Raw genomic sequence first — 27,571 nt, 5'->3', positions numbered from 1 at the left:
TGAGGAATTGCCTTAATAAAGGGTGTGAAAAAACAGGAGGATCAGTGTTGTATCTAGCTGAAATAGCAGATGCATGTATCTTTATGGAAGAATATGAGAGTCCGTTCTTTAACATATCTGCCAAATATTCCAAGATGAGTGGGATGTTCAACAATGATGCATCATGTCCCTTGCTGGTATTCCAATTGCTGAATCTTTTCCATTTTGCTAAATAAACCTTTCTGGTGGATGGTCTTCGAGCCTCTGTTAGTATCCGCTGTACTTCCTTGGAGAGAGATAGGCTGAAGTTATTTATGGGATCTCCCAGGCTGTTAACTGCAGTGTCTGTAAATTTGGAAGCACTGTTTCGAAGTTGTGTTGAGTCAGAAGTAGAGGCCATTGGGGAAGGGCCCACCTCCTGGTGAGACATATGCTCCGTAGTAATGGGTACCAGTGTTGTCTTGGCCAGTCCGGAGCTATTATGATTCCCTTGGGTCTCTCTGCTTTGATCTTTAGTAATACTGAGGTCATCAGTGGCAGAGGTGGAAATGCATAGATTGTTAGGGAGTTCCAGTTGAATGAGAGGGCATCTATTTTCCAAGCTTTTGGATGGTATGTCCTTGTGCAGAATTTTGGTAGAAGATGGTTGAGATGAGAGGCAAATAGGTCCACTTCTGGCTTGCCCCATGTCGAAGTGAGTTGTCTGAAGGACTTCGGATGTAACCTCCACTCGTGTGGATCTGTGAAATTCCTGCTTAGGTTGTCCGCCAACACATTGTCTTTTCCTGGAACAAACTGGGATTGTAACTGGATGTTTAGGCTCAGTGATTTCTCCCAAAGATGCATTGTCAGTCTGCAAAGGGTGTAAGAGTGGGTGCCCCCTTGCTTGTTTATGTACCACATCACAGTGGTGTTGTCTGTCCGTATCAGTAAATGGCCTTGCTGGAGTTGGTGTTGGAAAGCCTCGATGGCATGCATTACTGCCAGCATTTCCTTTTGGTTTATATGCAGATGTGTTTCCTTTGGAGACCATTGTCCTTGTATACACCTGCCTTCCATGTGCACCCCCCATCCAAGGTCTGAGGTGTCTGTGGTCATGGTCTGTGTTATCTGTGGTTTTTTGAATGACATACCTGTGTTTGCCTGGCACACCGAGGTCCACCATAGGAATTCCTTTTGTAGGCATGGAATGAGCGGTATGATTGTCTCCAAGTTGTTGCTGTGTTGAGACCAAATACTTTTTAGGTACCACTGAAGCTTTCTCATGTGTAGTCTTGCTAATGGAACCAGGAGAATGCAGGATGCCATGTAACACAGGGCCTGTAGGAATCTCCTTGCAGTCATCTGGGTGAGTTTTGCTAAACCTTTGAAGTAATGAGTTAACTTCTCTTGCTTGTCTTCTGTCAGGTAAGCCATCTGAGAGGCTGTGTCTAGTTTGGCTCCTAAGAAGATTATTTGATGGGATGGCTGCAGTCTTGACTTTTGGAAGTTGACTGTGTATCCCAGAGCTTGAAGTAATCGTATGACATAATCCAGGTTTTTTGTCAACATCAATTTGTCGTCCGCTTGTATGAGGCAGTCATCCAGGTACGGGTAAATTTGTATCCCCTGGAGCCTGCAATAAGCAATTACTGAAGCCATGCATTTTGTGAATACTCTGGGCGCAGTAGATAAGCCAAATGGCAATGCTGAGAATTGATAATGCTCTGGCCCTGCAAGAAATCTGAGGTATCTTCTGCAGCTGTGTCTGATAGGGACATGCAGGTATGCCTCCTTGAGGTCCAGAGTAATCAGCCAAAACCCCTTGCCCAGCATGGGAAGAAGTTGCTGTAGAGTCAGCATTTTGAACTTTGGTACTATGAGAAAGGTGTTTAATGCGGACAAGTCCAGTATCGGTCTCCATTGAGATTCTTTTCTTGGAACAAGGAACAGTCTTGAGTAAAACCCCTGGTCTTGTTCTTGTTGTGGAACTCTTTCTATTGCTTTCATCCGAGTCAGCAGAGTGATTTGCTTGATAGCCTCTGCCCTCTGGTTTTGTGGTAGGTTTGGCATGCCTTGCTTTCTTGGTAAGGTATGAAAATGAAACCTGTACCCTCGGTCTATAATGTCCAAAATCCATTTGTCTTTTGTCAGTCTGTGCCAATTTTCTGCAAACAGAGATAATTTCCCGCCCAAGGGAGCTTCTATTTGTTCCCTGGTAGGCGGTAGTAGAGGAAAGTCATTGAGATTGTGGTTGTGGGGCAGGTGAAACCCCTGCATCACTTCTTTGGTTTCCTGGCTGCCATTGTCGTCCCCTGTAAGGGCCTCTGTATTAGCCTCTTCCTCGGCCACGTCTGTTCTTACCCCTTTGAAACTTTTCTGTATTAGGAAAGGACCAGTTTTTAGAAGGCCAATTCCTACTGAATCTGGGGGGTTGAACCTGGAGGAAATCTTTCACCGTCTGAACTGATTTTGCTTTTTCTTCGATGGTCTTTAACACATCCTTAGCATTGGCACCAAAAAGCTTGTTCTTTTCCAAAGGTGCATCCAGAAGTTTTGATTTTACATGATCTGGTAGAGGTTGATCTTTTAACCAAGCATGTCTACGAATGACTGCCCCTGTCATAGCTGCCCTACATGAAGCTTCCAGTGCATCATATCCACACTGCAGGAAGTGATTGCTTACTTGCTGAGTGTTATGTACAGCTTCCTGCAAAGTCTTCCTGTCTAAAGGATCAGGAGTGGCTAAAGTTTTTTGTAAATCTTCTAAAAGGTAATCCTGATATTGTAACATATGAAAAAGGCAATTTAAAGCTCTCATAGATAAGGTAGTGGATGTGTAAACCTTTTTGCCCCATCTCTCTAATGATCTAGCCTTCCTGTTGGAGGGCAATGGATATTTAGAGGTGGAGGCTGAAACTCCTTTAGGCCCCTGTGAAATAGTTTCCAAATCAGCAGAATGGGCCCTGAATAAATGGGAATGAGTTTCTGGGACCCTGTAATACCTGTCTGGCTTGGCTGGAGCAGGAGGAAGAGATCAGGGGTAGCACTAGAGTCAGAATATAAATCATCCAGAACATCAAGTACAGGAGGAATAGCTAAGGGCCTGTGCTGGGAGAGCTTCTTAAGGAACGCGTCCTCAGGCGTTTCCTAGAATCAGAATATTCCTGACCTTGCCACTTGAAATGTTCCCTCATGGTGTGCAGAACTTCCCCAAAAGAAATATCCTCAGGAGGGAGGCCGAGGGATGGAATCTTCTGCATCCGAGTCCTCATAGGTCTGGAAGAGCTCTTCCTGGCTATCAGAGTGGACAGAGCCCTCAGAATCTTCATCTGAAGGAATAGGTTCAGAGGGTTCAACCCGGGGCCTTTTATCAGAAGGAGGCTGGGATCCTCTCTCATGATGGGCCTGTGAACCTCTAATCATGGAAATTAAATCAGCAGCCATGGACATAATTTGTGTCTCTGGAGTAGGCTGAGGTAAGGATTTAGAAGTAATATGCTTTGTTTTGCTGGCTGCCTTAGCCCTAGTGTAGGCCTTAATAGACATGGCCATAGGAGGCCTGGCAGCTCCACGTGCAGGAGTGACCTTGTCTACAGCAATGGTCTCGGGCATTTCCTCGGTTTCGGTATCCGGAGGAAAATTGATAACTGGCGTCGGAGTGATGTCCGGAATCGGAGTCGTCGGTAATGCGGTGTCTTCGGTTCGGAGCGGTGGAGAGACCGTCTCAGAGGGAATCGGAGCACTCACGCTAGGTTTTGGCGTGGAATCGGTGGTAGACGCGGGCCGAGGATGTCGGTCCCGGTCTTTTCGCTTTTTGGGAGTTTGTGATGTCGGAAGATCCGACGGCATGGTGTAAGCAAATTTATCGGCGAAAAAGTCTTCAGCGAACTCCGCCCGGCGCCTGAGAGTGCGCTTGTTGAAGCGAGCACAGGCTACACAGGCCGAGACGTCGTGGTCTGGGCCCAGGCAAGGAAGACAGTAAGAGTGGAAATCCTTATGAGGTATTTGTTTACCACAAGAAAGACAATTGTTAACTTTTTCAGTTATTTCTGACATCAGCTGAGGCAAGAAAAGGTCCCCAGCGGGGTACTTAGCTTTTTGATGACTTCGGTATCGAAAAATACAGGATCTGACCGACCGGCACTTGCGAACTGCTTCTGCTTCGGGCACCGCGCGGCAAGAAAGACTGAAGAAAATGGCGTCGGCTGATGCTTATGTACTCCAGCCGCTCTGACGTCGGAGAGAAATGCGACATCAGCCGACGTCGGACCCAGACTTTGGAATCCGGCCGACCGAGGGCTGCCTGAGGCAGGACAACCCACATGTTATGACTGCAGTTGCATTCTTGAAGGACATCAGATTCTTTGCTTACAACTCAGCCTTATTCTTAAGTAGCACTACTCAGAAAACAGAATCATTTCAATAAAGCAATTACTGTGATACATCCTAAAACAAATTCAGGTTTTCTACACAGTGCTACAGCTCGGAAAGGACAGTCTATGCATATTACTGTCTAACTAGAAAGAATCTAACTCCAACAGTGGGACCAAGAAAACGACATAGGAATGACGATCACTACATAGATGAACCAAGAGGGAGGTTGCATTGAGACAGAAATGGTCAACACTTGGCTGGTTGCAAAACAAGGAAATACATTCAAGGGATAAAAAGTCAACAAAACGTTCAGCAGTAGGCAGATATAGGAGTCTCACTGAAGTACTCTACCCAGTTCTGGAAACACGTCAGAACCAGAAAAGTAACATGATGTAAGGGATAGGCTTAAGATGCTGGAAACCAAGAGGGAAAGGAGCAACACGTGGGTCAACAAAGTTGTTAGTGTAGTCAGCTTTCTCCTGTAGTCCTAGCTTTATTTCTTCAGCCCCTATTTGCCTACTGCATTATTCTGTGCAAGTTGCTTAAAGATACAGCACTGCCAATTCACTACTGAAGGAGATGAACACTGTCTAATGGGTTTAACCCGGTAAACAAATAAGCAAAGCTCACATGGTTATGGTTGCTGGGAGAAGGGAAGGAATACAAGGGAACTGAGTTGAGAAGACACCGTGATCAGAATGGGACATCAACAGTATCTAAAAGCATCTCAGTAGACAGGCAAATTGTGCAACCTGACAGGCACTCAAGGGCAAGACAACACACAGACTGAATATGGCAATAGATACATGGAACAGAAAGTAGGGGAGGGGTACATGCTGGCTGTAGTGGACCAGAAGGAAGTGGAGAGGTCTGGCTGCTGTGAAGTTAGCAGTCACACATAGTACAAGGACTAAAGGCAAGCACCAGTATGCTCTTATGATGCTGCAAGTGTGAAATTAGAAAAGTACAGTTTTGTACCTACCATAAATGTAGATAGGTATGCATCTGCAGTCATAACATATGGGTTGTCCTGCCTCAGGCAGCCCTTCGGTCGGCCGGATTCCAAAGTCTGGGTCTGGCCTCGGCTGATGTCGCACTTTCCCCGACGTCAGAGCGTCTGGGGTATAAAAGCATCAGCCGACGCCATTTTCCTCAGTTTTTCTTGCCCCAGATGCCAGGTGCCCTCTAGGAAGGCTAAATTTGGATAAATGCTGAAAAGTTCCAAACATTTGCAAATTATATACATGTATAAACAAACAAATACACCATAATAGATTCCCCCAGCTAGCTGAAAGAGGGGTAAGTACCATAGGAATACCACAGAGGGGAAGGAGGGTGGGTAATCCTGACTGCAGATGCATACCTATCGGACATCTACATTTATGGTAGGTACAAAACTGTACTATGTCCTTCAAGGATGCATCTGCAGTCATTAACATATGGGTAGAATACCATAGCCAATCTGGGGGAGGAGGTGCTAAGAGAAGGATGGTGTAGTTAAGATCCCCTGCAGCACTGCAGTTGCAAACCCTGCTCGGGATCTGGAGTATAAAGGTAGATTGTAATGCTTGGCAAATGTATGCACGGAGCTCCAAGTAGCAGCTTCTAAAATGTCCTTGGTAGCCACCCCTCGTATGAAAGCTGTAGTGGTGGCTGTGGCCCTTGTGGAGTGAGGCCTGATATTTTCAGGAACTGTCTTTCCATGAAAGGAGTAACAAAAGCGAATGCAATTTCCTATCCATTTTGAAATTGTCTGTTTGGAAATTGCTCTTCCTTGTACCCCAGTTGCATATGCTACAAAAAGTTGGTCAGTTTTTCTGCTAGTTTTTGTTCTGTCCAAATAGTAGCGTAGTTGTCTGTGTATATCCAAAGTGTGCAAAAGTTTTTCCCCTTTGTTCTGTGGGTTAGGGAAGAACGTAGGCAAGTGAATAGCTTGGTTCAAGGATACCCTAGATACCACCTTTGGCATGAAAGTAGGATTGGTTCTTAGTGACACTCTATCCTGATGAAAAATAAGAAAATGCTGCACTGCCATTAATGCTTGTAACTCAGATACTCTTCTTGCTGAAGTGATTGCCAGAAGGAATGCAGTTTTCCAAGATAAAAACTGTAGGTCTGTTGATGCTGCTGGTTCAAAAGGAGGTAGTGTCAGTTTTTCCAGCACAAAATTGAGATCCCATGCAGGTAGAGGGGGTCTTCTTGGAGGTTTAACATTTTTGATCCCTCTCAAAAATTGCCTGAGACGAGGGTGTGAGAAGATAGGTGGATCCATATTGTATTCTGCTGAAATTGCTGAAGCATGAATCTTAATGGAAGAATAAGACAGGCCATTGTGGAACAATTCTGCTAAGTATTCTAGGATGTGTGCTAGGTTTGCCACTGTGACATCTGTGCCCTTTGATGTGCTCCAAATGAGAAATCTCTTCCATTTAGCTGAGTATGTCTTCCTTGTGGAAGGTCTGCGAGCCTCCAGGATAATGTCCTTCACCCTCTGAGATAAAACAGTTTGTTTGGGATTTAAGGAGTTTTCCAGGCAGTTAGCTGCAATGTTTTCAAGTTGGGATGCAGGGTCTTGAAATTGTTCTGCGTTAGAAGAAGAGGCCATAGGGAAGAGGCCATGAATTTGCCTGAGACATGCTTCTCAGTAGTGGGTACCAGTGTTGTCTTGGCCAGTCCGGAGCTATTAGTATCACTTTTGGCTGTTCCTCCCTGATCTTCAGTAGAACCTTGTACATCAATGGGAGAGGTGGAAAGGCATATACTGTTAGGGCATTCCAGCTGAAAGAGAGAGAGTCCACCCTCCATGCTTGTGGGTGGTATGTCCTTGAGCAGAATGTCTTCAGTTGGTGGTTGAGTGGGGAGGCGAACAGATCTATCTCCGGCATTCCCCATGTCTTTGTTATGAGTTTGAAGATGTCTGGGTGCAGCATCCATTCGTGTGCATCCATGGTAGTTCTGCTTAAGCTGTCTGCTAGTGCATTTTCTTTTCCTGGTACAATTTGGCCTGCAGCTGGATATTGAGATTCAGGCATAGATTCCACAGATTCATAGCCATCCGGCATAGAGGGTAGGAATGTGTGCCTCCCTGTTTGTTTATGTACCACATGACCGTGGTGTTGTCTGTCCTTATTAACAGATGTCCTTGTTGGAGGAAGGGTCTGAATGCCTCGATTGCATGCCTCACTGCCAGCATTTCCTTTTGATTTATGTGCATGCTTAGCTGCCCTTGAGGCCATAGGCCTTGGATACATTTGTCCTCCATGTGTGTTCCCCATCCTCGGTCTGAAGCGTCCGTGGTGATGGTCTGCCTTGTTTTTGGTTTGTTGAAAGGCAACCCTCTGTTGGACTGGCAGGCCTGAGCCCACCACAGGAATTCCTTTTGAAGGCATGGAATGATTGGTATCATGGTTTCTAGACTGTGACTGTGTTGAGACCATACATTCCTTAGGTACCATTGTAATTTCCTCATATGCAGCCTGGCATGTGGGATTAAAATTATGCAGGGTGCCATGTAACCCAGGGCCTGCAGGACTTTCCTTGCAGTAAACTGAGTTTGTCTTGTCAGAATCATGAAGTAATCTGGAAGTTGTTTTTGTTTTTCTTCTGTGAGAAAAGCCATCTGGGTGATTGTGTCCAGATCTGCCCCCAAAAAGGTTATCCTTTGGGACGGTACTAGTCTTGACTTTTGGATGTTGACTGTGTATCCCAAGGTCTGTAGCAGGTGTATGGCATAGGCCAAGTCCTTTAACAATTTTTTCTTGTTGTCTGCTTGTATTAGGCAGTCGTCCAGGTATGGATAAATTTGAATTCCCTGAAGTCTGCAATGTGCAATTACTGATGCCAGGCATTTCGTGAATACTCTGGGCGCAGTAGATAAGCCAAAGGGCAATGCTGAGAATTGATAATGCTCTGATCCTGCAAGAAATCTGAGGTGTCTTCTGCAATCTGGTTGGATAGGGACGTGCAGGTATGCCTCCTTGAGATCTAGAGTCACCAGCCAAGACTCCTTGCCCAACATGGGAAGAAGTTGCTGTAGGGTCAGCATTTTGAATTTTGGCACAATGAGATAAGTGTTCAGTGCGGACAGGTCGAGAATAGACCTCCATTGGTTTTCTTTTCTTGGTACAAGGAATAGTCTGGAGTAAAACCCTTGGCCTTGTTCTGTACATGGTACCCTTTCTATAGCTTTCATCTGAAGTAAATTGCTGATTTGTCTTAAAGCCTCTGCCTTCTGGTTTGGTGGAAGGTTTGGCATTCCGCTTCTTTTCGGCAAAGTGTGGAAGTGAAACCTGTATCCTTTGTCTATTATTTGCAATGTCCATGTATCCTTTGTAATGCAATGCCAGTTTTTTGAGAATAAAGCCAGCTTTCCGCCCAAGGGTGCTTTCAGTTGATCCCTGGTAGGTGGAATCAGAGTCAGGTCATTGGGTCTGTCCTGTAGTAGTGGTTGTAGTTGCAGCTGTTGCACTACTCCTCTGGTTGGCAGGCTGCCACTGACGGCCTCTGTAGGGGCCCTTCGATTGACCTCTGCCTCTAGGGCACCTGTTCCTGCCTCTCTGTGCTCTGGACGAGTCTGGAAAGGACCAATTCTTTGTAGGCCAGTTTCTGCTGAACCTTGGTGGTTGAACTTGCAGGAAATCTTTAACTGTTTGCACAGATTTTGCTTTTTCTTCAACCTTTTTTAGAATCTCCTGTGCAGGGGAGCCAAATAAATTTTGTTTCTCCATTGGAGCATCGAGGAGTTTAGCTTTGACATGGTCTGGCAAAGATTGCTCCTTCAGCCAGGCATGCCTACGAATAACTGCCCCAGTCATAGCTGATCTAAATGAAGCCTCCAGTGCATCATAGCCACATTTTAAAAAAATGATTACTGACCTGTTGTGAGTTATGCACCAAATCCTGAAGGGATTTACGGTCTAAGGGTTCAGGAGAAGAAAGTTTCTTATTCAATTGATCTAACAAAAAGTCTTGGTACTGTATCATATGGAATTGACAGTTTAATGCCCTGGCAGAAAGAGTAGCAGATGTATAAACCTTTTTTCCCCATCTCTCTAAAGCTCTAGACTCTCTTTCAGAGGGTAGGGGATTTTTGGCAGTAGCGGCTACAACCCCTTTAGGGCCCTGAGAAATAGTTTCTGGGTCTGCAGCATGGGCTTTATACAGATGGAAATGAGAATCCAGGATCCTGTAATATCTGTCAGGTTTGGCAGGGGCCGGAGGAAGAGAATCAGGGGCTGTACTGACATCATTGTACACATCATCAATTACATTTAGAACAGGAGGTATAGCTAAGGGCCTATGCTGAGGCAAATGCAAAAAGGTCCTTAATCTTTTTCTAGAATCAGAGAAATCCTGACCTTGCCATTGAAAGTGCTCTCTCATGGAGTGTAAAGTCTCCCCAAAGGAAAATTCTTCAGGAGGGAGGCCGAAGGATAGATTCCTCTGCATCTGAATCCTCATAAGGCAGTAAGCCCCTTCCTGGTGGTCTGACAAATCAGATCCATCCGTGGAGTAATCTGAGGAGTGAGGTTCAGAGGGGTCAGTCCTGGGCCTTTTGTCTGGAGGAGGTTGAGAGGCCCTGTCTGGGTGAGGTTGTGAGCCCCTAATTAAGGAGATAAGGTCCTCAGCAAGGCTGAGGATCTGTGAACTAGAGGAAGGCCTCTGGGATGTAGATTTGGCAGGCAAAGCTTTTGAAAGTTTGGCAGCTTTAGCCCTGGAGAAGGCCTTAATAGACATAGAAGCTGGGGGCCTAGCTGCCCCACATGCAGGGGTAGAAATGTCCAAAGGTATGGTGTCGGACAATTCCTGAACACTAGCTTCGGTAGGGAGTTCTGAAGCCGACTCAGCCGGGGCCTCTCTGGCCTTGGTGGTCGGGAGTATGGTTTCGGAAGTAGGAATTGCCGTGGACTCGGTTTCGGCCGAAACCGAGACACTCGCGGTAGGCCTAGCCGTGGTTTCAGCCGAAACCGCAGGCCACGAGTGTCGGTCCTTTTCCTTGCGTTTTTTGACCATATGCGAAGTCGGAGTCTCCGACGGCATTTTATAAGCAAAAGCGGCTTCAAAAAATTCCTCTGCAAACTCCGACCGATGTCTAAGAGTTCGTCGGTTGAAGGAGGCACAGGCTAAACAAGCTGATACGTCGTGGTCTGGGCCTAAGCAAGGAAGGCAGTAAGAATGGAAATCCTTATGAGGTATTTGTTTCCCACAAGTTAAACAATTATTTACTTTGTCTGACATCGGCTGAGGCAAGAAAGAGTCCCCAACAGGGTACTTAGCTTTTTTCAAAGTCTTCGGTAGCTGAAATCTCTGGATCTGACAGACTGGCACTTGCGAACAGCTTTTGCTTCGGGCACCGCGTGGCAAGAAAGACTGAGGAAAATGGCGTCGGCTGATGCTTTTATACCCCAGACGCTCTGACGTCGGGGAAAGTGCGACATCAGCCGAGGCCAGACCCAGACTTTGGAATCCGGCCGACCGAAGGGCTGCCTGAGGAAGGACAACCCATATGTTATGACTGCAGATGCATCCTTGAAGGACATCTCTCAAATACTGTACAGCCTTGGTTGTACCAGCATTTTGTTTACACATAATGTTAAAAACTGTTTGTAAATGAACAAAAAGAAACAAAAAGAAGACAACACATATGGTAAACAGAACAAGTAATCTTACCTGATCAATGGCATCTGGGTTTTCAGACACATCGAAGATGACAGCTGTTGCTCCTCTTTGTATGGCACGTTTTGCCTGTAAACAAAAAAGGAAACTGTATGTCAGTCTCCGTCCACTATGGTGTAAATACAGAAGCATGTGCGTTGTGCAACATGGAGTGCTCATGACCCCATGTTGGCTCATTTTTCAACAAAGCTTCCATACATTAATACTACTACTAATAATAATAATAATAATCATAATAACACTAACAATAATAACTTTTGACTCCCATGTCTGCCAAACATCAGCTCTCAAGTGTTCCATCAGCCAATTAATTCTTCATGTATGGATATAGACCTGGTCATGGAAGACCATCATCATCCAGGCAGTTATCAGGGAATATTTATGTATGTGTGTACACCATCCCTGACTTCTACAGCAGCCAGCAGGGCAGTACAGGATAATGAGCTCAGTAAATGCTTAGTATTGCACATGCCCTGCCCCATCTACAGCTTATGCTATTTGGCATGCTTTGCCCATTCAAATTCCAATTACTTTTGGTTGCTGCTCTGCAGTGCTTCTATACCTAGCCTCTGCTAGTTGCCAATATGGCAGCTGGATTGGCTAACTCCCTTCATCAGGATGGGTAAGGCCGTAGTGACCACTCACTCTCATCCTTCCCAGCTCAGCTCAGATGTAAACACACAAGCTGCTAGTCAAATTCAGGTCATCTGGGTTGCAGTCAGGAGTTTACTTTTCTAAAGACATGGGGCTGGACCCAGATGAACACAGAAATGTAGGAATCACACACACCATAAGATGCCCATCCAAATACATCTTTAAGTAGACACATTTAAAATGTTTTTGCCATCCTTATGGAATAATCCTAGATTTCTGTCCTCACGAGTTTAACCAAATAGATTTCTTTAACTTCAAGGGAAGTATGTAGCAAAGTACTGTAAATCAATAAAATAAAACACTCAAAGGAGACAACCTTTTTATCTTGAATTTGCTTAGTCTGTGAAACAAGTTGCCCCCTCATGTAAATAGACTATGTGCATTATTAGCAATGTTCAAGTCTCAACCTAATGAATAGATAATTTACGAAGCAAATAACATTTGCTACATCTTACATAAACTCAGAAATAATGTTATAAGAACATAATTTGCTATACCTTACATAAACTCAGAAATAATGTTATAACTTCTAAAATCCTCCATCCGCCATTTCCTATCTAGTACTAATAAGCAATCCCTATGTTACTGTAAACGTTCTTAAAACCCCATCATTTTCTTATCAACCTCACTGTAGGTTATTCCAAGGATGCACTAGTTGTTTTGTGAAGAAACATTGCTTTCTTAGAATACAGCTTCTTCCAGACTTACAACATAACCCTTTACACTTAAACAGGTCTTTTTAAAAAGTACTGCCCTGCACTACCTTATTCACTTTATGGGTCATTAATACCAGAGCCTCATCTGTAAGTTGCAAACTTGAAGCACGTTTCATTTCTCCTTGAAGATTTCATGGAGCTCCCTCCATGTTGCCTTGTGATGACCCACTACTACTTATCTATTCCAGAAAAGTGACACTGTACAATTGGGCAGTTTCCCAAGCAAGGTTTCGTCTGCATTGCAGTAAGTGGTGACATCACCTTTCTCCTGCAGCTAACAATGTTTCACATGCCATCTCAGAGATTTCTAACACCTGTTTAACTAACATGTTTCTGGTTTTGGCCAAAAAGTACCACACCAAATGGATACAGTCTAATCCCCCCCTTATCCAACAATAATAATAAAGAGAATTACTCTGGTTAATTCCTGAGGTACTTCACTTATTACCTTCTATTTCTCCAAGTTAACAGTACTCTCCACCAGCGACCCTCTCCTTTTCTACTTATCCAGAAATTCCTTTCCACTTTCTGGCCCTCTCCTATACAACTAGCTGTGAAACTGAGTTAAATCATGCACATCTGTACATTCCTTTTCCTCGCTACCTCATTTCTCTTCTTTCACCTCTTTCCTTATCTTGTCAAATCACCCAGTTGTAGGCCGGTGAATCAAAACAATTTTCTAACATCTGATAATTTCTCATATGTGAGTCCTAACAGATCTGATAATTTCTCATATGTGAGTCCTAACATCTGATAATTTCTCATATGTGAGTCCACACTGTCTTATGTATAATGAGTCTAAATGTTTAGCACATTCTCTATTTTTTCATCAGTAATTCCATTAAGATCCTATTAACAAGGTCTCAATGAACAAAATGACAGTTGTGTTAGGCCATTACTATAATTACAGATGTTTGAGAATATTCACTTTTGTGGTAATACTCTTGTGACTTCTAACGCAGAAAAGCATAATGTCTGGCCCAACTACCAGAGCATAGCACCCTTTATTCTTCAAGCCAGGTATTTGCCTTTCCCACCTGGATGTGAAGACATCCTGACATTCACCTGCATTACATCAGGTTCTTTCTTGTCCTGGCAAAGTAGTTTTGTACAGCCTGAAAACAAAGCACTGACTGTCACTGTGAAAATAATCTCCTGGAAATCATTCCAACCAGAAGTCCCCATAGCTGCCTCCCCCAATTCTAGGCTAATATGAGAAGGGAAGGCACCTGGTTATGGTAACAAAGAGGGACAGCAGGAAGAAGGGTGATTAGGGTTTTCACCCAACCCAAAGATGCACATAGAAAGGGCAGAAGGTAGGAGACAGGGAAATGCTACTGCAACAGTGAATATACCCAAACATCTACAATTATAGTATATTTCTAACACTGCTGCAGTAATGACACTTAAGAACATTCCCAAAGCTTATGGACCGGCAGTTTGCTGGCCCTTTGAAGAGGCATGCTGTAGACGTTCCTGCAGAATGGCCATGGTAAATCTTGCCCTGACCACGACGGAATGTTCCAATTTAAGTTATTTTAGAAGATGTGGACACAAGCAGTTACAGTATGCTAGCCATTTGGATGCCTGTTTGACCACAGGCATCCCTTCCTTGCCTTTACAAATTAATTGAACAGCTGTCCAGATTTTCCTTCTTTTTTTTTTTTTGTCCGTACCATGTACAATCTCAACAGCCTATGCATATCCAGGGAGTGTAAGACTCTTGCCCCTTGCTCTGGAGTGTTGTAAAAAAACACAAGGAGTTGAACAAAATGATTTAGATATAGCGCTGTCACCACTTTAGGCATGAAGGTTGGGGTTAGTACGTATGGTGATCCCATACTTATGGAAGATGAGAAAAAGTTCTTCACATGAGAGGTGCAATTCTGGCATCTTCCTGGCAGATGTAACTGACACAAGCAGAACATATTTTCAGGTTAGATATCTGAGGGTGATGGAAGCAGAAGTAGATGGTTCAAAGGGAGGCATGGTAAGTTTCTCCAGAATGTAGATGAGGAGTCATGGTGGAGTAACTGCTCTTCACAGACAGCCTCCAGTACTGGATCTCCCTCCCTGACTGGCAAGTGAGGCTCTAGGACACAGAAGCTATAAGTTAGGTCCTGACCCCTCCTAGAGCTCCAAAAGAGAAAAACTTTTCCATTTAACTAGAGTAAATTTACATCAGCTTGGTTTCTTACCATTTCTTAGAATATACAGCATATCCTCTGAAAACATGCATCTAAAGGGAATGAGTGCTAGGTCATCCACAAGGACAGCATTACAGACTTCATTTGGGATGAATGAGTGACTCCCCATTTTGTGTCAGGAGGTCCACACACTAGAAAAACTGTTTAGGTTCTGTCTTTACTAGACACAGTAGAAAGGAGAACTAATAAAGGCATTTTGACCTATCTGCCTTTATCTTCTGAATCACCTAGGAGAATAAGGGTATTGGAGAGAAAACATAAGGATATACATCTGTCTAGCTTACAGAGAAGGCATCTGTTGCCCAAGCCCCTGCTGTTAGTATCCTGGTGCAGAATCTTTTCAGCTGTCTATTTTCTTGATAAGCAAAAAGGTCTATCTCTAGCACACCCTGCTTGGGAACGAAGTTCAGATATATGTCCCCATTTGACATCCATTTGTGTCAGTCAGTCTCTGTCCTACTTAGCTATCTACTAAGGAGTTCTCCTGAGACAGTATGTAAGAAGCCTTGAGAGTCATTCTTGACTCCCACATCACATCCCGTGTTTCATGCTTGCACTGTCTCTTGCACAACAGGTTGATGTGAGTTCTAAGGAGCGAGTTTCTCCTTATTTGGTGATGTACAGATTCACTGTGGTGTTTTCTGAGTGAAAGTACAGGATTCCCTGTTGCCAAGTGGGCTTAAATACTTTGATTACTAGAATGACTATCATCAACTCTTTTTTGTGTTGAGATATCACTTACTCTGGGTTCTGCCCAGATCCCTTGGATACTCAGTTCTCCTGACAAGGTCCCCAGGCTGTATACAAGAATTCTATGATAAGCACTTGGGTAACTTAGTCAACCTGGAAAAGCATCCCCTGATTAAGCTGCAATTGGTGGGTTCACAATGAGTGGTCTTTCTTCATGCAAAGCAGCAGCGTATAGCAGTGCAAGGATTGGGCATGTTGGCACCATCTGCATCTTCGTCATGTGTACCCTTGCTAAGAGTACCATAAAAATGGACGAGGGTATGTAGTACAACAGACATAGGAATTCCCTTGAAGTAATGTGTCTTTGCTCTCTTACTGTAGTGAAGCAGCCTAACAGAAAAAGCACTTTGTCTGAGGGGAGGAAGGCTGTCTGGTGCTCTGTGTCCAGCGGTGATCTAAAGAAAAGGGCTTGTTTGCTGGGTTCTAGACCCCCTGTTTTGAATATGAGAAATCACCTGTCCACCCTGACAATGGATATATGCAGATAGGCATCCCTTATGTCCACAGTTGTAGTGTGAATGTGTAAGAAGAAAACAGGTAGAAGGTTCTGTGAGGTTATCAGTTTGAATTTTGCTCTTTCAAAAAACTATTTGGCATTGAAAGGTTCAAAGTGAGTCTCTATATGCCTTCTTTTCTTAGCACTAGGAGTAGACTGGAGTAAAAGCCTGTTCTCACTCCTGCTTTTGATATTCTACTTATGACTCCCTGCATCACTAGATCTTGTATCAGGGGCTGGACTAGTTCTACTTGGTTCCTGGAGATCAGAGGGATACCTGAGAGCTTTGGTCTTCTTAAGAACCGCAGTATGTACTCCTACCTTAAAATCTTAAACATCCATTTGACTTGGGTGATCTCCTCCCGTTGATTTAAGAAGAGGTTTAAAATTAGTCTCTTTTTTGTGAAAAGGGTTAGATAAAGAAGCATTAGGGGGACGGGATGTGGATTAAGGTGAGATTGGAGAGGTGAAGGGCGGAATAAGCATGGATGAGCCGCCCACTGCTGTTCTCTTTCTATGTCTCAGTCTTAGGTCCACAGGCCACCAGGCTCGCCCTTTGCTCTTCTTGCTATTTTTTTCTCCTTATAGCGGTCCTTCTCACCCTTCTGCTGTTTTTCATCTTGCATTTAGTAGAAAGGCCAGCATTCTGTAGAGTAGTTTCTGCTCTGCTATGGTGCAAGTGAGGGAATAGCAGTTTTATGCACTGTATACAGCCGAAAGATGATGATATGATATTCTTCCTTTTTTCCTGCTGCCTTTTATTTATTTATTTTTAGCAGGGGCTTCTAAAGCATTAAGAAGCTCTGCTTTAACATTGTCAATCATGGGCTGCATCCTTAGCCTGGCATGCCTCCTTAAGAATGACCCCATAGTTATCATCCTGAAAGGTGCATTTATTACACCATAGCCACATTTAATAGACCACTTGACTGTCTGAGAACTGAGGCTGCACAAGTGTAGCATTTTCTCTTTCACTTCCTTGCCCTCTACTCCCTCAGCCTTTTCTTTCGGTTGGAAATGGGGAGTCCCCCAGTATGCCGAAATGCATGTATGACATTTAAGGGTCCAGACGACCAGGATAGCATAAGTGTGCACTTTATTCCTAAATCTTTTGAGAATCTTACTCAGTCAATAGGAAACTGCACTGGCACTCCTGGTTGGAGCCAGAGGTATTCCCTTGCTGGAATCTATGGACACCATAGCTGGATCTGCATTTGGATTCTTATCAGCATATTTGAAGGATTCATCAGCCCTATAAAAGTTTCTGGATTTCTTGGGAGCAGGGGTTGGGAAATCTGACTCCAAGGATGCAGTTGCAAAAACATTCCCCAAGGCTTCAGTGAGTGGAGAAATGGCTAAGGCTCAGTCAGGCCTTGACGTATTCTGTATCACATCTTGGCTAGATATTTTCTTAGTCTCTCATTCAAAGCGATCCCCCATTTTTATTAAGTGTGTTCTCAGATAAGAAATTCTGTGATGAAAAATGCAGAAGACAGGGTGTTCTCAGTTTCAGACTCACTCTCACACACAGCAAAGAGAAGAGATTAGAGGAACTCAGTCCAGTTGTTCTGCCTCTGAGTCACAGGAATTAGAGTCCTTGGTGTGGTCTTTTTTTCTCTATTAAGAAGGGACCCCTGACACTGATGATTGCTCAGAGGAAGGCTGCAGAATCTTCCTAAAAATCACAGACTCCTGGACTAGCCTCAAGACATGCTGGGTGAGAGTCTGGTATTGGGTATGGAATTAAGCACACCCACCTCCTGCTATGAAAACTTGTAGACATCTGTTTTTGTCTAGATTTCTTGTCTGAAATAACATTGGCGGTTCCAGGACTGAGGTCACAGATACATGTCAATGCCCCAAAGTCTCTATCCCCAAATGCGGAGCCAAAGACTGAGAGAAAATTTCCTTTTGCCTCCGAAACAATAATATGTGTCCGATACAGAAACCATGGAAAGGAGACCACCTGACTTATGGAGGTATTCAGTTTGGAAGGACATGCTGTCAACAAATTATTAGGCAGACTCCCAAGGGGCAATGCTTGACAACTCAGTCAAAGAACGTATCATAGGCAGGAGCTGCAAAAGCACCTTACTAGACCAGACACCCTTGATCCCAGTAGGGTCTTTGGACTGTAAAAAAAAAAAAAAAAAAGATCATCAGTCCCCCAGTACAACTTGTTTTTAGGGAGCTTCTCAAAGTGCTTACTTTTTGCATGACGGAGGGTGGCCTAATGGTTAAGGTGTTTGCCTTACAAACACAAGGTGCAGAGTTTGAGTCTCAGAAGGGATAATTGGCTAGGCTTAAAATGACTTGCAAGGGCAGTTAGCTTAGTACTAATCTATGAACCTATGAACCTATTTGGCCATCTATGGTGTGAATCTGGCGAACAACTTGACAATCTTAGAAAAGGCACACAACTTTCTCTAATTAAGGAAGATTTTGCCTTCCACCTGATTATTTTCTGGTTAGGCCCTGCATAACAGGGGTCATTTATGATGATTCACTCAGGCCCCAGGCAAAACGTGTTGTGAACATCTTTGTGAAGGAATCTGACTCCCATATACAATACTTTATCAGTATCTTGCATCTAGCCATGGTGCCCAGAAGCTAATACTACCAAATATACAACTTATATAACAACAAAAAATAAGAACTGCTCTCCAACAGGGTACTTGAATGAAAACTCTGGAAGGCAAGCCTAACTGAAAGACTGACAGTGCTTTTCAAACAACACATTAAATATTGAGACAAAAACTGAAAACAGAGTGGAAAGACATTTCTTTTAAGTCCATGTAGGAAGGGCATCTGCTTAGCCAAGAGGGGAAAGGGGCTAAACACTGGAAGTCGGGATGGACACTGAGTCTCTTGCAGCAGAAGTCCAAAGACCTATTACTGCAACAGTGAACTATACGACCAACAATTTGCATGAACTTGACTACGCTATGAGTTATCCTCTTTTTTATTACTTCATTCACTTTTATTTTGTTGTATTTTAATTTCAGGTCACACAGTAAAAATATAAGCAAGTATTAAATATTAGACACAAATTCATTTGGACAGACAAACACTACATTTTAAACAGACCTCTTGAACATGGTCTCTATTTAATCCTTCCTGAGAAATTCTAATAAAGGATCTTAAATTTACTAAGCTACACTTACATTTCTTACTCCTATTTTCAACAACTAAGACATATATCTAACTATGTTACTCTAAATATTATAATGTTCTTTGTACACAAGTGGGGTGTTGTTTCTCTAATACTATGATGTTTTTTTTTAACACATTTATGAGTATTATTTACCAAGGATCTAAAGAGGATCATCTCAAAATATGTTTGTATTTCCTTGTATTACACTTGTATTCTTTGTAACTTATGGGACTTTTCTGATTGTCTCAACATAAGTTTGTATTCTCTGTGGTTATTTTGCTTGTCTCATCTTATGTTTGTAGACTCATAGACTACGTATTCTCTGTAACTAGTGGGGCTTTTCACCTGGGCCTCTGCTGAAAATGGGTTACTCATCCAGTCGGGCTATCCAGGTACCCAAACATAAAATAAATAAATGAGCTCAGAACATGAAATACACACACTCACACGCACATTTTATATATGTATGTATATATATATATATATATATATATATATATATATATATATATATATATATACATACACACACAGACTGTTCAGAGGTGACCTGTGTCTCGCATACAAGGCCATTTCAGACACAGCCTTGATGGAGTTGCTGCATATCCGTAAGACAAACTCCACTCACGAAAGCCACACACAAGGTCTTAACCTAGGATGTGACATTAATAGAACTTGTTGGTGGGATAGATTTGTGTCCCAAACACTTCCCCGTTTGTGGAATAGACTCTCTCTCCATGTCAAGCAGAGTAGCTCTCTAGCAATCTTTAAGAGGAATCTGGATGACTGGATGGGAAGCAGAAACTATACCCCTAGGATCCCACCTGTGTCCCTGCTGGACAGGGGAAACAGGTGCTAACTTTGGAGGAACATGGGCAAAATTCTTGGCTAGGCTTATAAGGGCCTCCGGGCCAATAGCCTAGTATCATCTACGAACCTCTCTATCTATCTATCTATATATATATATATATATATATATATATATATATATATATATATATGGGTCTACAGAAAATGACAGAAAATCCACTTGTTCGAAAACGAACAATGGATTCTCGGTTACGAGAAAGTGCACTTCTGCGAAGAACAGTTCAACGAACCATTAAGGAACACAGGTGCCGAAGCACACTACAGTGGGGAAAGGGAATTTACGTGTTTCCCCACTGTAGTGCGATCTCGGAGTTGGTATATTTAAGTGGGGGAGTGTGGGGGCAAAGCCCCCCACATGGGGGATGCAGGGGGGCTTGATCCTCTGCAAAAAGAATGTTATTGTGTTCTTTATCGGTCCGTTGAACCGATGTTCACTGAAGTGCACTTTCGCGTAACCGCGGGTCTACTGTTTATATTCGAAGAAGTGAGTTTTCGAATATATACAGTAGACCCATACACACACACACACACACACACACATATATATATATATTGATATATAGAGTCCCTATCAGTTGATCAAGTTTTCAGAAACTCGAACTCCATATGGTCGAGGACATATGATCAAGGTTTTGAAAACTCAAAGCTTTTGAATGGAGATCGTGATACAGCGAGGACCGGGAAATGTATCTTTTCCTCATTGTAGTGTGATCTTAGAGTTGGTATATATACATATATATATATATATATATATATATATATATATATATATATATAATTTTCTATGGGTGTGGGGGGGTGCAGCTCTCCACATGAGGGCTGCAGGGGAGCTTGACCCCCTGCAAAAATTTAAAAAGGGTAGATTTTTTTTTTTTTGATGTTCGAGTTTTCGGAAACTCGATCTTATGTTCTCTTCGATATTTTTTTTCGAATTTCAAAGTCGATCATCTGACACAGACTTATATATATATATATATATATATATATATATATATATATATACATGTGTGTGTGTGTGTGTGTATTTGTGTATATATATATATACATATATATATATATATATATATATATAAACATACACACACACACACACACACACACACACATACACTATATATATATATATATATATATATATATATATTCCCCAAGAAATTAGGTCCCTTGACCATACCAAGCAATTCAAGATAGCCACTCAAAGATACCTAACAAAAAAATGGTCCTGCCACTGTAGTCATCCCCCCCTGAAACTACCCTACCCCAGCCTCAAATACCCCTCCCTACAAAAGTCCTCACTTTTTTATTAATTGTTATTCCACTATCTCCTTCCCTTCTATTCTTTTCAGTTATACCCTCCCTCAATTTCCTCTCCTCCCCTGTCTATCATAACAAACTTTAATCTCTCCATCGCACTGGTTTGAACCACTTTATCTCTATGCTATTTTTTTGTATACATGCTGTATATAACCTGACAAGAATTATGAAGGCATTATTCCTTCCACATGACATTGTAACCTAATGTAATTTTCATATGCTTGTAAATGATATTTTGTTAACTGTTTGTTGTTAAAATTTTAAACTCACTGAGGAACTTTTCTCCCAGGGTCTCCACTGAAAATAGGTTCATAGGTTGGTACTGGGCTATCTGCCTGAAGGCAAATATTAGCCCAGCCATGTTGTGCGGTATTCACTGCTCCTTTAGTAGTTCCCTAGACCCTTGTACTAGCAGCTAGTACCCTTGGCCCCTATCTAGTAGTGCTGTTGGTGTGATACCCGCTGTGAACTTTCTGTTACCCATCCACTCATCAAGGTTCCTCTTGAAGAGTGACAGTGAGGGGCTCTGTCTTATGTAGATAGGGACCCTGTTCCATAGTAAGGGAAGTCTCTGCAAAGGGAATCTATCCCTCCAGCATGTTCTATTCATTGTTGTGTTGAGGTTTATATCCCTAGAGCCTGTAGCTCGAGTAGATTTGGTTTTGCTAAGATGGAGAATGTTCAACAATTCTGGGTTGGACATGGCTCTGTACGTTAAAATGAGCCAAAAGGTCAGTATTACTAACCCGGTTAACAAATGTTAAATAAATAAATATATGGATTACCTTTCAAACCCTGAAAATCCAAAATCCTGAACATTATTTTCGCAAGACGAAAATGATGGGAGTTAAAGTCCCGCAGCCTGGTCTATGCTCTTGGCTGTAGTGGGGCCATTGAACTTTTATGCTATTTATCTCTTTTTATAATGCAGTACTTTAGTGGTTGCCAGTGTGTTATTTGTTTTTATTTGCTATTTTCGTCACAACGAGCAACTGCACATGGCTGAAGGCATACAACAAGAAGAAATAGAATTTGACTATTTATTGAATGGCACCACAGGTAATATATAGAAGGAATACAACAGGGGACAAAAGAAGCAGACCATCCGTCTCATTCACAAAGAGGAAATGTTCACAAAGAAAATAGTAAGAACTTGTTACACCTGAATGTTAATCCTCTTATTAACTTAAGTCTTGCCAAGATGGATATATAGAATGTTGAAAAATATATGAATATGTGTTCCTTTTTTAATTTGGCGCAAGAACTGGACAACAACCTGCATGAATTAGAGAGATTACAATGGCAACGCCTCCAGCTGGAGACGTGCCTTCACCACCAAGTGATTCTGAGGGGTTTCATGTATTAGTAATGCCCACATATGGCAATACATATCCGGACCTTATGAAAAGATGGCAACAACTGAACTTGGAGGTCAGCTTTAGTTACATAAAACTGCTAATAGAATTTTTTGAACTGAAAGAGCCAAAATTGATTACAGTAACAGAAAAACAACAAAAAGATGTAGAAACCACATACAAAGCTGAGTTATATATTAACAAATTGGAAGATATATATTCCGAAGTATCATTATATGATGCTTCTTCTTCTTCTTTCGGCTTTTCCCAGTTAGGGGTCACCACAGCGGATCACCTGTCCGCTCATGACTGGCAGTGGAGTTTCACAGTGTCGAGTTGCCAGCCCAGTGCCCAACCTTCCACAGAAGGCACATACATGCACACACTCACACCTAGGGCCAATTTAGAGTGTCCAATCCACCTACAGCATGTCTTTGGGATGTGGGAAGAAACCGGAGCACCCGGAGGAAACCCACGCGACCACAGGGAGGACATGCAGACTCCGCACAGAAGGCACCCCTGCCGAGGATCGAACCGGAGAACCTCTTGCTGTGAGGAGGCAATGCTAACCGCTGTACCACTTTTGCCCCTCACAAAACCATGGTCTAATGGACCCTCTCCTCTGTAGCCATTCCAATGCCCCATTCCTTGGTTACTTCGCCCCATTTACCATAAACACTAATGTGCATACTGCTTTACTTCTGCAATGATTTGGATTTTATTTGAAAGTTTTATTTTGCATTTTACAGCACAAACACTAATAAATATCTGCTAAACAAAGCAATGCAGTCTCACAATTTAAATAGACTTGGCATTAAAACTTCTCTGCTCTTGAAACTTGCATTCATTGAAACAGCATTGAAACCCACATTCGAAGAAAATACATTTTGCCAGTGGCAGATAAAGATTAACTTTGTTTTCAAATCATAGGCCCCTTGCACATGAAACATACATGTGCTCTTTGATACACCTTCCTGATTGTATTAAATTACATTCCTTGCACAATACAGTACAGTTCTTAGAGGGTGTTTTAAATGTATTGTTTTGAAAGTTTTTCCAGTAAACAATGAAACAAAATGCATGCACCAATAATGACAAAACTGCCCAATTCAGAACATTTCCATCATAAAAGTCTACTCAGACTTCTACAGTCCACCAATATTAATAAATATGCACAATCTCTGAAGTAGTAAAAGTCATCTAAGTAATTCTACATTAAAGAAATCTGTAACTAATGAAGAGGTTGCTGCTAGCAAACAACTTTATATTTCATTGTTTCATCTGCAAATAAAGCGCCTGTTGCCCTTGAGGAATAAATTGCTTATGTTGCATTAAAAAAATGATAAGCTAGTAATATTGAAATAGGGAATGGATGGCAAACTGATAACAGGTTGATAGTTACTAGGTATCTTTGTCAAAAATGACTGCAGCATCCACCCCCTTTACAATACAGTACAGTATCAGCTATGCATATACCTACTGTGGGAGTAGAACCCACAGCCTTCTGCATCAAAAGCAAGTACTACCTGTTGTGCTATTAACAATACAAGCAGATTAAGCATAATCAGCACTAATCTTTTGTTCCCCTGCAGCTCTCAGCTCCTTGTAAAATCTGCTCAACACTCAGCTGTATCTCTGAACTTTGCAGCACAAGAAATCTGGAAAAAGCCAAATTTTATTGGGGGTGGGGGTGGGGTGGGAGACAAAAGCTCAAAAATCAGGGACACATTTTAAACATTGCTTGTATAACGTTGGAAAGTTGATAGCTAAATTACAGTAAATTAAGACCAGGAAATTGTTAAGAGATTATATGGATTTCTGCAATGGACATGTATTTACATGGTCATGGAACAGAAATAAAGAAGTCACTTATGTCTCAAGTAAGCATACCCATGATATAGATCAATACATACAGAAAGAAAAATAATTTTCTGATCTGCTTATTTCACTGTTATAACGGTTCCAACAAACAAAACCTGACATAAGTTCTTCTACTGTATCAGTAATTGATAATAACTAGAAAAATTTGGATGTGACTGAATTAGGAGCTAGACCTAAGAACAACTTTGTATCTCCCTTGGTTTTTCTAGCACTCCCCCTACAGGTGAAGGACAACTGGAACAAACGGAGAGCAGAGGAGCGAAGAGAAGGAAATTATCATTGGAAAGCAGAGACATGAATTACACTTGACAATATTTGAAGACTTATTTTTAAATTTGTTGAGTTTCACTCTAAATGAATTTTATGTGAACTTACTGAATTGTGAACTTGGGTACATTCCATCAGTTGGTTCAACCTTGGATGATATTACTTTAAGTCTTAAGCTTTTTGCAAGTGAGGTAATGCTTAAAAGTATTTATGGGAATGACGAGACACAGATATTTAGGAGACCGAGAACAATTCTACTATGGAATTAGTAAATGTCTACATAATAAATGACATCACTATCACAATTTAAATAAAGATGAAAGGAATGCACTTAAAGAGCTCTATAATAATTCTGAATTGGTTATAAGACCTGCTGACAAAGGGGGCTCAGTTGTGTTGTTAGATAGGAGCCTGGTTTTAATGCTCTGCCCAAAATACATAAGGATCAGGTGAACCCTCCAATGCATCCCATTGTGGTGGAAGCAGGCTGATCTACAGAGCCAGCATCTATTTATGCAGAACAACAACTCAAAGGAATCTTGACTAATACACCATCAGCTGTGAAAGATACACAAGATACACAAGATTTCTTGAGAACACTGAATAAATATTTGGAAAAAAGAAATGAAGGCAAAAGATATTTAATGGTTACCATGGACATTCAAAATTTGCTCACGGTAAAACCAAATGATTATGGGATGGATGCCCTTAGAAATATACTAGAGAGAGAAAATGATTTTGAAGTGACTAAGATCAATCTTATTTGTATTTTACTGAAACTTATACTAGAACACAATATATTTATATTCAAGGACAAATTTTATGAACAACAATGGGGAGTGGTTATGGGAAACTCCTGTGTCAACACTTACCAATTTAGTGTTGGCACAGTGGGAGAATTCCCATGTACTCCATAATAACCCATTTCAAGAACAGTTAAGATTTTATCAACAATTTGTCGATGACAATTATATATTGTAGGATGACACAACTGAACAGTTATAGGCATTCTAACAACATTTAGGAGGAACCACTGATTTTCTTAAATTTACGAGACAACAAGATGAAGGCACTATAGACTTTATTGATGCTTGGTCGATTCAAGATGCCAGTGGAAGGACAAATACACATCTTTAGCAGAAGAAATGTTGGAGAAACAATCTTTTATCAAGATCTAGTATGCATCCTGGACATATCTATACTAATATTTTGAAGAGGAAATTAGTAAGGACTTCTAGGCTGCATACCAAGGAAACAGACTTTTTTAGATGCAATGGACTTGATGGGAGATCAATTTAAAAGGAGAGGTTTTAATGCCCAAGAGGTTCAAAACATGCAAGATCACATTAAGAAGACACGGACTGACCAAGGGAAACCATATTTATCTAAGACACAGACAGGAATATTTAATGGCAAGCATTACTTGAAAGAGCAGAAACAAAGGAGTAGATCTGGAACCAGAATGGTTTTGACATAGTCAAATGACATAAAATATGCTTGTGAAATAATAAGAAATTGGCAAACATTGGTTATGGATGAAGAGATGAGACAGATCATAGAAGAAAGACCACAGTTTGCCTTTAAGAACCAGTGGAACCTTAAGCAGTTGCTATGTCATAAGCCAATGGGACCTAAAAAAGCCATTTCTAATAGACTTGGCATTTATCCATGCCAGAGATGTACTGGTTTGGTTGTAAACACATCTCAATGGAACAGGATTTTAAACATCTGATAAATGGCAAATTGTATAGATTTAAGTTTTATGCAGATTGTACAACAAGAAATGTTGTATATCTTGCCACTTGTGATTCCTGCAATAATTTTTATGTAGGTAAAAGTATGGCACAATTAAATGAGAGGATATCTAAGCATGTCAGTTACATCAAACTCAGTGATCTTAAAAATCCTCGGGTGAAATATTTAAAGGAAAATCTAAGGCATATATTTCATTTTAGAGTTTTTACAGGTTATAAGAGAGAATCCAAAGGAGGTGATATTAGCAATCAAACTGAATTGGCAGATATGTCATGGATTGGGATGTTACAAGTGGACAAATTTCCAGGTCTGAATTCAAAGTTTCCATTGAAACCAGCTATGACGCCCACGCCCTGGTCCAGCAATCAAGAAGCCTGAATCCTCACCACTAACACCAGAGAGTGCGTCTCATATGAGAGGAAAGGATAACAAATACACACAGTAAAGTGCAATTTCCCTTAAGAGCACACAGAGATCACAGTCAGTCCAAGGCTGGTCGCTCCCTTGCTCACCAGGTCCCCAATAAGACTCCCCAATGGCACAGCTATAGGGGCCAGATATCAGCCTAGCTGGGCAAGCTAAAATCTCCAGCACCCTCTCTGTCCAACCAGTGCTTCATGTCCCTGCCCAAGTAGCTGACACACACACACACACTTTGAGATAAGAGTTTATACAACCACACAGACACTTCTGGGGAAGGCTGGCACAGGTTCTCCAGCTGTGCCCCTTTTACCCAGTCTATACGGAAGTACCCTGCCACCACCCAGCTAATAATTATCAACTACTCAAGGGCACTTAAAAGGGCATCCAATTATTACTGTGCAATATTATTATCCAATTGGTAGTATGACTAAACAGTCTCAAAGCTTATTAGAGTGACCTGGTACAGGATCCTTATATACATGCAATGTACTATTAGAGCTTAACTTATCTCTACACAAACCAGACACAGTTAAAAGGTTTTAAAATATTTAATAATAAATAATTAAAACCACAAGACAATATTTCTACTACACAGTCGGTGCTAGCCAAGAGTTCAGAGATCACACAGAAATACTTAAAATAATGCAGTAGTACAGTTCTGACATCACAGAAAAACACTTAGTCTAATCTTTTCTAATTTCTAGCTATCTCTACAAGAA

At 41.9% G+C, this 27,571-nt stretch overlaps 1 protein-coding gene across 2 annotated transcripts in view; it reads right to left on the bottom strand.

Annotated features, from left to right (window-relative positions):
* The window catches only part of ZNRF3 (zinc and ring finger 3), a 931,882-nt gene that overhangs the window by 186,980 nt on the left and 717,331 nt on the right, over positions 1–27,571 (bottom strand). For both annotated transcript variants that reach the window (XM_044068463.1, XM_044068465.1), the window contains exon 3: positions 11,005–11,079. In XM_044068463.1, the coding sequence (XP_043924398.1) occupies positions 11,005–11,079 (75 nt within the window). The remainder of the gene's footprint in view (positions 1–11,004; positions 11,080–27,571) is intronic.

This window comes from Protopterus annectens, chromosome 4.part0 (assembly GCF_019279795.1).
Source record: "Protopterus annectens isolate FY-2018-M chromosome 4.part0, PAN1.0, whole genome shotgun sequence".
NCBI lineage: Eukaryota > Metazoa > Chordata > Ceratodontiformes > Protopteridae > Protopterus > Protopterus annectens.
This window is presented reverse-complemented; position numbering and strand designations above follow the sequence as displayed.